This window comes from Myxocyprinus asiaticus, chromosome 28 (genome assembly GCF_019703515.2).
Source record: "Myxocyprinus asiaticus isolate MX2 ecotype Aquarium Trade chromosome 28, UBuf_Myxa_2, whole genome shotgun sequence".
Classification (NCBI taxonomy): Eukaryota; Metazoa; Chordata; class Actinopteri; order Cypriniformes; family Catostomidae; genus Myxocyprinus; species Myxocyprinus asiaticus.
Genome location: NC_059371.1, coordinates 30,122,479 through 30,132,500, shown reverse-complemented (window position 1 = coordinate 30,132,500; position 10,022 = coordinate 30,122,479). Strand labels below are relative to the sequence as shown.

The 10,022-nt window shown below is 35.1% G+C and overlaps 1 protein-coding gene across 1 annotated transcript; it reads left to right on the top strand.

Annotated features, from left to right (window-relative positions):
* The first annotated feature begins 8,273 nt into the window (after window positions 1-8,273).
* Window positions 8,274-9,269, top strand: LOC127418696 (protein reprimo A-like). Its single transcript, XM_051659409.1, has one exon. It carries the CDS (start codon window positions 8,473-8,475, stop codon window positions 8,782-8,784), a length of 312 nt encoding a protein of 103 aa, XP_051515369.1. The 5' UTR covers window positions 8,274-8,472; the 3' UTR covers window positions 8,785-9,269.
* Window positions 9,270-10,022: the final 753 nt, after the last annotated feature.

Below are 10,022 nucleotides of genomic sequence, written 5' to 3'. Positions count from 1 at the left end.
CACCCCAAAAGAGTTTGAGACTGTATAAGAGTGAGTCAGTGACGGGAGAATTATCATTTTTGGGTGAACTATTCCTTTAAACCCTGTATCTGCTTTACATTTCCAGTAGCTTTTGTTCTGTCTTTGTAGGTGATTCTGCTTGCAACATTTTCTCACTCACAGAGAGACAGACAGCAAGGTTATTTTATAAACCTAGCACCCATGTTGTTTCAGTCAATGAGTTGACAGTGTTGTTGATGCCTTGCCATGCAACAAACAGGTGCAGTAACCATATGATCGATAGTGAGCGCAGCATAAAATCAAATGGAAAATATACTGTACTCACTGAACTTATGACACAGTCTGAACATGCTAAACCAATCCAGATTGGGTATCATGTGATATGTCATGCTGCAGTGTGAAAACGTGTCATGTTAATATGGCTTTTTAGTGCTTTAAATGAGTGTAGGGAGAGTGAGACAGAACTAAGAGTAAGATAGGAGAGAAAGATAATACATAAAGATAGATCAATGTACTGTATGCATCAAAATTAAAGAGACACTTCACCCAAAAATGAAAACTCAGACAGGGAGAATGCTAACATTCTGCCTAACATCTCCTTGTGTTTTCAATGGAACAGGAAAAAGTCCTTCTGATTTGGAATGACATGAGTGTGAGTAAATGAAAACAGAATTTTAAGCTTTGGGTGAACCCTTTAAATATGCCTTTAAATATGCTTCATTCAAAATGAGGAGCTCTGGTTATTTCCATTTTGCACTTGTTCCAATGCAGCTCTCAAACAACTGTTCCATTTAATTGGACAGATGATAAAAGAAATCACAGAACAGCTCCCAGACAAGAGCCTCCCCACACAACAGAGAAAGCCTTTCACCCTGGGAATAATTACAAGAATTCTTGATCGCTAACCCCACAATTAAACTCTGACGCAACCCTAGGCAACTCTCAAATTATTTGACTGCCTGAACTGGGGAGAAAATGTAAAACAAATTTCTGAATGTCCCTGTATTATAATGTAGTAAGCTCGACCAAATGACAAAAAATTAAATAAAATATAAATCACTTTACAACAACTTAAACTATATTTAATAAATAATATTAATATGATGAACATATAATAAAAAATAATAATAATGAATCATATTAATTAAATAATCATATAATAATTTGTTTCATTATTATTTTTATATTAATGTAATATAAAATAAACAGAAATAATAATAATAATAATAATAATAATAATAATAATAATAATAATAATTAAATTAACCAGAACACCCTATTATATACTGTCCCAAATAATAGTGTCTATCTGTTACTGTTCCAGTCAAGTTTCTGGCATCATTGATTTTTTTAAAAGTTGTGGAAGTTCAGAATGAGTAGTTTTGGCAGCATAGGCCACATCCAGTATAATCTGTTTTCATTTTCAGTTTCCCATAATGCCATCGTTTTCCAAAGCATGCTTGGAAAGTTAAGGTTGTTTTGGTGGAGGAAAATGCTGTTCTAGTGTGGATGAGAGGAAAGTAATTGTGGCAAAATCAATACATTTTCAAGCAAAAACTTATCAGTGTGGATGTGGCCTTAGTTTCTATACATGGTCTAAGTATATCAAACTCTTTTATCTCAAAAGATCAAGGAAAATTGGATTCAACATGATATGACCCCTTTAATACATATGCAAAATAAACTGAAAAGATATAACACTCATATATGCGGCTGATCACGTAGGGACCCCCTCTTAGACCGACATGACCCACAGGTAATGCTTCAGTGTGTTCAGTGAAGCCTGTTCACAGAGCAACTGCATTGTTAGTACACAGCTGTTACAAATAAGCTTACTGTTAAATTTCTCTCTTTGTATTAACATGGCTTTTCACATTATTCACACATTTTGTCAACCACAATAGGCAGGATCTTGTCTCAGAACTTCTGTGAAACTGGCTGAGCAGGTTTAATCTTTCACAAAATGCAAATGAATGAGTAAAGCGTCACTGCCAACTGTCCTATCGTGTATAGCAGTAATAGACCTCCATTGCATTGTTTCCACGTAAAGGTGAAGTATAGCAAGCCGAATGGAATTTAAATGGAATTGACTTTTATTTATGTGAAGAATATGAATTATAGATATCAACAATTCAACTTTTACTAGTTAAAATGTTAATTATTGATATCAGAAGTGGAATTACTACTAAAGAAAGTGTTCATTTTTAATATAATTAATTAGGTTTGCACTAGTACAAATTCTTGATATCAGAAATAATGTGATTATTTGCAGAAATACCCATCATAGGTTTCAAAATGTGATATCAGTAATTACATTAACTACAATACTATTAATTATATTAAAATTGTTCATTCTTTATATAAAAAAATGACATCATTACTTTTACTAATTATTAATGCAGATTATTGATATCAAAAATGAAATTTCATCTAGTAAAACACATCATTCTGTATACAATTGCATTTTCACTAGTAGAACTAGTGCACCCCCATTCAAAAGGCAATAAAAGTTTTCTATAATAAATGTCTTACTTCAATTTCACATATTAGCAATGTACTTATTACTAGAAAAATAAAAATTTTGATATCTGTAATTTGTTTTTTTACTAGTGATACTGTTAATTTCAGATACATCTATAATGTGATTGTAACCAGTAAGAAAAAAATTAAGACCTTTTTACCTTCCAGTTTATTTACATCTAAACTTAATTTCCAGATATCTGAAATACCAAATCTAACATGTTGAAATACATTTACAGATCTAAAAAAAATAAAAATAAAAACAAAATAAAACAAATTCACTTTCACTAATTCTAGTTGTAATTCAGTTGTTGATATCAGGAATGGACATTTGCACTACTTTACTAACAATGTAATTATTGATATTAACAAATGATCATTTTTGCTAGTAAGAAGTGCACTGCTGACATGTGAAATTTATTTTTATGACGTGGAATTTTATTTAAGAAATTAATTACAGATATCTGTAATTGCACTTTGAATAGGAGTTAATGACATCATTGTGAAATTCTACAAGTTGAAATTTTTTATATAAATAAAAATGTTTTTCACAAGTTGAAATTCCATTTTTAATATCAAGAATGTGTATTTCTGCGATTAATTATGTATTTTTTGTATCAAGAATTAACATTTCTACTATTGCAAACCTAATTAATGATATAAAAAAATAGCACTTTCACTAGTAGTAATTACTGATTTTAAGAAATAGCATGTTAACTGGTGAAAATGTAATTGTTGATGCATGTAATTCATATCCTGCATTTGACTAAATAATGAAATGGTATGTGATAGATGAAATGTGTCATTTTTTGGACACTAAATTACTTTTTCATATCCTGGTTAAAAGGTTTAATGGACAAAAGGAACAGAAAGCAGGTTTCTCTAGAGTGTTTTTTTAAACATCAAGTTCTGAAAAAACAGCAAGGTGTGGCGCAGCCAGGGCCATTTCTAGTTATAAGCGGCCACCAGGGGGCCCTGCAAAGCAAGGTCGTTTTTTCATTTAAATTTTTCTTTTTTAAATATACTAAAAGGTGCGAGTAAGAAGGCAGCTGTTATGGCTCAATTTGACAGTTAGATGGGGCCCCCTTGTGGCCTGAGAGGGAAGGGAGAATGTGACTGCAAGAAGAGAGAGTTGTAGCTAGATGTCACAGGCACATGCACGCTCAAAGAGTTTTTCGTCATCGTGAAGCGCACAAACAAGTCGGGAGCCATAGGTTCCATGGGCTACAGTGGGCCTCTAAGAAGGATTTCGCTTAGGAAATGGCCCTGGCGCAGTGGTCAGATATGTCAGTCTAGCATTTTTACATAGAAAAGCAAATAAAAAACAGTGAAGACGGATGCAAAAATGCATTAGGTGTGAACTGCCCCTCAGCTATCTGAGTTTGATTCCTCTAAAATGTGTAAAGGCAGAAATACCTGACCAGTCCAAAACAATAACAGGCTCAACCAATGGCATGAGTTTGGGGCGGGACTATCTGTTCATCCGACCAATGAAAGATAGTACGGAGTGATTGAAAATGCAAGTGGTGCAGAAATGACATACTTTACATTTAAGTTTGTTAAATGAGAAATAAAATACAATAATTGTTTTTTTAATAATCATTTGTGTATGATTTTATATTTATATCTTACACATTAACTCAAACATGTGAACACATTCTAACTCTTTCTCTCACAGACTCACCTACATACTTCAGGTGTGGATTCCTTTCAGTGTACACATTGTTCCTTAGAGGAATTATATTTTAGGCTGACAGAAGGGTGGCATAGGTGGGGATTGCCAGTCTCTAACATTAGCCTTGAGTTTAAAAATACCCTCTCATCACATGAAATCAATAACGGTACTTAGATGTGATGGAGCAAATGCTGGCCAAGTAGGGCCCCTCAGGAATTATCACACCACTTTGCAACTGTAAGCGACACCGTCTCTCTCATCTGGACTTCAGGAAAATCCTGCACCATGGTAAAACGGAAACAAGTTGCTAACAACGGGGTGATGACTATATCCACAATAGTGCTGAGCTAACATGTGGGCAGCCTGCATTGTACTGTATTTTGTAGTCTTCACGATCTGGTCCACTCATCCACTAACTAACCACCTGACTGACTAACTTGCTAACTAGAATTGTAGCTTTGTAAAGACATTTATACGTATCCATATTTTATACATATTTTTAGATTTCATATTTAGATATTTTTAGATATTTTATATTTGTCTAATTTCAAGTAATAAACATAAGCCTTGAGATCAAAAGGTTGATTCAAAGGTCAAGAGAAACATTTAGATAATGTCAAGAAGCTGTCATACTCTGTTTCAAACATGCAGTATATATGTTAGAAGTAGCCCTTCCTCTTGGAGTATTTAAATATGTGCTCTAGGAAGCAATATGTTGGAGGTGCATGGCAGTACTGCGAACCATTACACTGGATGCCTGGTGATATTTAAGTCCAGCAATGTAGTAATTCAGTTAATTTTGAGTATACAGTGCTTGTTGTATTAAACTTCTAAATATTCATTATATTTTGCAAAAATGCAGTGTTTAATGAATTTGAGATAAGTGTGCTAATTAAACAAAGTATGAGAAGCTGTACTGTATTGTGAATATTATATATACACATATACAGTATATAGAGAATAGACCTGAATATATATATATATATATGTGTGTGTGTGTGTGTGTGTGTGTGTGTGTGTGTGTGGTGGTGGTGGGGGCGTGGTTGAGGGACGGTTTGTGAATGGAGAGTGAGATCAAGAGTTGAGAACAGTAAGGATCATCACCTGGCAATGATTGTCTTTAACAGCTGTTTGTCATTGCAGTGAGAGTGGAGCTTTTAAGAGCGAGCCAGACCCCAGTGAGGGGGAGAGAGCTGCACGGAGCAGAGTATTCCAGAGTGTGATATTTGTGTTGTGCTGAAAAGCCTTATTTGAGTGTGTCCACTGGTGTGATTTTGAGACTGAGAAGTGTGGGAAATAGAACCCCTTTTGCAGGCCGTATCTAGTGAGGTGAAAGTTGGTAATGATTCTAGGGGCCCACAGGTCCAGGGGCCCCCCACAATAAATTATAAACAGTATTTTTTAATAGGAAATGGGCCCAGAGCAATCGCCGTCTCCCGCTTCCTCCTTGCCATGAAAACAAAGAACTTTGATACAACATACTAAAATTACACACGTTTTTCTAAATTAAAATCATTAAATGCCATCTTTCCGCTAGAAGATATAGTCACAAGTAAGCAGAAAACAGAACATCACTATGCAACAAGAATAACTGTCAGCTAGTGGTGCTCTAATACAAATAGGAGCTTGGTGAAGAGGTCATTTCTTGGCCACTGACCAATCAGTATCCAGGACTTAGTATCTTTTTTATGTTGTTTTAAGACATGTTGTATTGTAAAGAGAACAGGTACACTTCTGTTTTTTATGTTTCTCGCTAAGGATAACGGACAACAAGTATTCACCTGAAGTTTCTCCTTTTTAAAATAGCCTTAGCTCTCTACTCTCCTTTCTCTATTTTCAAAAACCTGGATTCTAGGTGAACTGAGACTACAAGTCCCAACTTTAGCATTTTGCAGCTAGTCTATGAAAGTTTGCGTCACTGGGATGTCCATGCAAAATAGCAAGGAAAAAAAGTAAATGCATATGCTAATACCATTTGTAATGCATTATAATGTGCAATTTAATACAAAAATAACAATCATATTTTTTGGGGCACACATTATATTAAAGTCAGTCTCTCAGGGTTGTGAAAGTGTATAGCCAACATTAGCAAACCAGACATTTAAGGGGAGAAGTCAGCAGCAACTAATGTTGCAGTCTTGGTGAATAAAGGCAAATATCTTGCCATTAAGTAGCTCATGTTTAAAAACTTCTAATGTAACATTCATCACAAACAGCTCATTGCTTTGTAAGTTGCCTCTATTTAATGTGCTGTCATTGTGATGCTCACTGACTTTAGAAAGGTCTTAAAATATCTCATGACCATTGTTTTGCTATGGTATGGATATGTATTTAAGGTAAATTAGGGGTTTTCACTTTGTTGATAATATCAAAGCACCAAAAAGTAAGCTGCAAGGTAGTTAAGAACAATTTTTTCTTACATATGATAGCAATATTGTCAACATTGACCAACTTTTTATTGACTTTTTATTTTGTTGTAAGATGATGAGTAATGGATTTTTCATTGGCCATCTTTTGGTTTGCATTTGATTTATGATCACTCTTTCTAAGCACAAACTCAAACAGCCAGTTCCACTGGTCAAGGCAATACTGCCATCTAACGTTTAAAGGCAGTTTTACACCATACAGCTACACGCAGTTACAGTATTTTAATAGCCTGTATGAAGCCTAGTTATGTACATATACATTAATTAGTATTTTACAGTTTTAGTCATTAGTATTTTATGTAAATTATAAGATTTACATTTCTACCTTTAAACCCTCAAAAAATTGGCCCCATTCACTTCCATTGAAACCTCTATTTTTGTTTTTTGTTTTTTTTAAAGAAAGGAGGGACGAATCTAAATTATTTTTTGTGGTAATCAACATTATGTCACAAATGCTGTCTATTGAGCTTAACTTGTATTGAACATGGAATATTCCTTTAAGACATGAGGTCAAGAAGTGCAGATCTCTTTCTGCAATCTGTCCTATTTTGATTGCTAGGACTGTCTCTACAACAAGATTTGTGCTTATTTTTCTGGAAAAAGATGGTGTGGTTGTTTCAAGGAGCACAGTACTTGTTGACACCTCTCCAAACATAGCGCTTATGGTTGTGACCATAAAGCTCTATTTTGGTCTTGTCACTCCAAATTACAGTGTGCCAGAAGCTGTGAGGTGTGTCAAGGTGTTGTCGGGCATATTGTAACCGGGTTTTTTTGTGGCATTGGCTTCTTTCTGGCAACTCTAACATGCAGCTCATTTTTGTTCAAGTATCGTCGTATTGTGCTCCTTAAAACAACCACACCGTCTTTTTCCAGAGCAGCTTGTATTTCTCCTGAGGTTACCTGTGGGTTTTTCTTTGTATCCTGAACAATTCTTCTGGCAGTTGTGGCTGAAATCTTACTTAGTCTACCTGACCTTGGCTTGGTATCAAGAAATCCCTGAATTTTCCACTTCTTAATAAGTGATTGAACAGTACTGACTGGCATTTTCAAGGCTTTGGATATCTTTTTATATCCTTTTCCATCTTTATAAAGTTCCATTACCCTGTTACGCAGATCTTTTGACAGTTCTTTTCTGCTCCCCATGGCTCTGTATCTAGCCTGCTCAGTGCATCCACGTGAGAGCTAACAAACTCATTGACTATTTATACAGACACTAATTGCAATTTAAAAAGCCACAGGTGTGGGAAATGAACCTTTAATTGCCATTTAAACCTGTATGTGTCACCTTGTGTGTCTGTAACAAGGCCAAACATTCAAGGGTATGTAAACTTTTGATCAGGGCCATTTGGGTGATTTCTGTTATCATTATGATTTAAAAAGGAGCCAAACAACTATGTGATAATAAATGGCTTCATATGATCACTATCATTAAATAAAAGATCATTTTGCATGATCAGTCATATTTTCAAAATCAATGCTAAAATTTCAGAATTTCTTCCAGGGTATGCAAACTTTTGAGCACAACTGTAAATATTCACTGGTCTGAGATTAGATTGAAGACAGCGTGCGCGCGTGCAGGTCCCTTTGAGCGCGCGCTCAAAGGCACACACAAATACCGGAGTGCGCTTTTCCACACACCACTACTGCAGGAGATATGCTTGAATGATGTACTCTACCGCATATCACAAATCTAAACCAAAGCCTGTACCTACACTTTAACGACTTTTTATGGCTCTTAAAAGGAACTTTAAACCATTTGTTTTTGGTAGCGCACAAGTGACCTTGGCAAACCCAGGACCATTTGGAAGTTTCAGATAATCAACACTAGTAAGCACTTGAAACAAACTCGAAATGAATGTCTCACACGGATTACTGAATCAGACTATCTTTACGGCCAAGCATCCATTGGAAAGCGTGCGAAGATGCTGCAACTTCTCGGTGATCACGAGCGACGGCTTCGGTGCGCCGCTGCAGGAGGAACGCGACCAGTTCATCATGCGTTTGGTACAAATAGCGGTTCTCTGTGTGCTCTCACTGACTGTCATTTTCGGAATCTTTTTCCTCGGCTGCAATCTGCTCATAAAGTCCGAGAGCATGATAAACCTGCTGGTGGAGGACCGCAGACCTTCAAAAGATGCGGAAATTATCATGATTGCTGCGTGAGTGGAACAGACACTGAGTGTTCCATAATTCTCACTAAATTGACTTGAAAGGCAGAAGTTGACGGAGCTTGTTGGTTTGATTTCCTTGCTAACTGGATGGAATTTTTATACTTTTGATCTTGGACCTATACTGTTGTCCTGTTGCAGACATTGGGTGTTCTCCAGACCGCTTCAAGTCTGTTAAATGTCTTGTGTCTTCACATTCCTCAGTTTTCAGAATTGTGAGAAAAACATTCTTCATAAAGGCAACTGAAATCATGAGCAGAGAAAGATAAGACATACATGTACTTATCCATCTTGAAACAGCAGATGGACATGAAAAATGTGAAATTGTGAAGAATGTCAATTATTTAATTTATTATTATTTTATTGACATTTTTTTGTCAAATTTGTATCTGAAGTGGCTGAATTGAAAGGGGTTCCTTTGTTGTATAACTTGCATCTGGTGATTCCATTTGATTATTTCATGGGTTTTAGAAAGATCATTGTGTAAACTTGCATGCAAATGGATTAAAAAGAAATTAAAAGTTTATTTCATCCTGAGTTTTTTTGTTGATATTTAAAAAAAAAAAAAAAAAATCCAAATAGAACCTTCATTCGACCTTTGGCTAAGAATGAATATAAAACAATCCAACCTGCAGTTAGAACTGTAATTCTTCTGTCTATCAATACATAAAAGAGTATGAACATAATGTACCCATTTACACAAAAGAGAATAAACTATTTACCCAATGGTATGATTATTTAATCAATCACCGTAGTATGTCGCAAAGGTCTAAACAGAAAGTCTGTTCAGCAAAGCAATACTGTAGTAGTATGTAAACGGAGTCCTTTTAAAAAAAAATGTACAAATGAAATATGAATGTGAAAAGACAAAACAGTGAGTTGGGCAATACAAGTTAGAATCACATTTCATATTTTCCTTTTTCTAATATCTTGCATATGCATTACACCTTGGGTGCAGATCACTCACACTGACCAGCTCTAGTGGCAATTAAAAAATCTCATATGATTTCATCAATATGATGAAAATATATATAATATGGCTTCCTAGGTAAAAGGATAACCTAGCCAACATTTTAAAACATTTTAGCCAGTTGTGCTTTTTCAATTGTACTTCATATATCTGACCTCTCTTTATAACCAGCAGTGAGCTCAAAAACTTCTCAGCATTGAGAAATACGGCATAATTCATTCTGGCTGTTCTTTTGTTTTTTTGTTTTTTTCTCTCCAAATTAT

What these genes read in the sequence shown, in the direction of transcription:
- LOC127418696 (XM_051659409.1), top strand. Translation starts at nt 8,473, where the DNA reads ATGAATGTCTCACACGGATTACTGAATCAGACTATCTTTACGGCCAAG.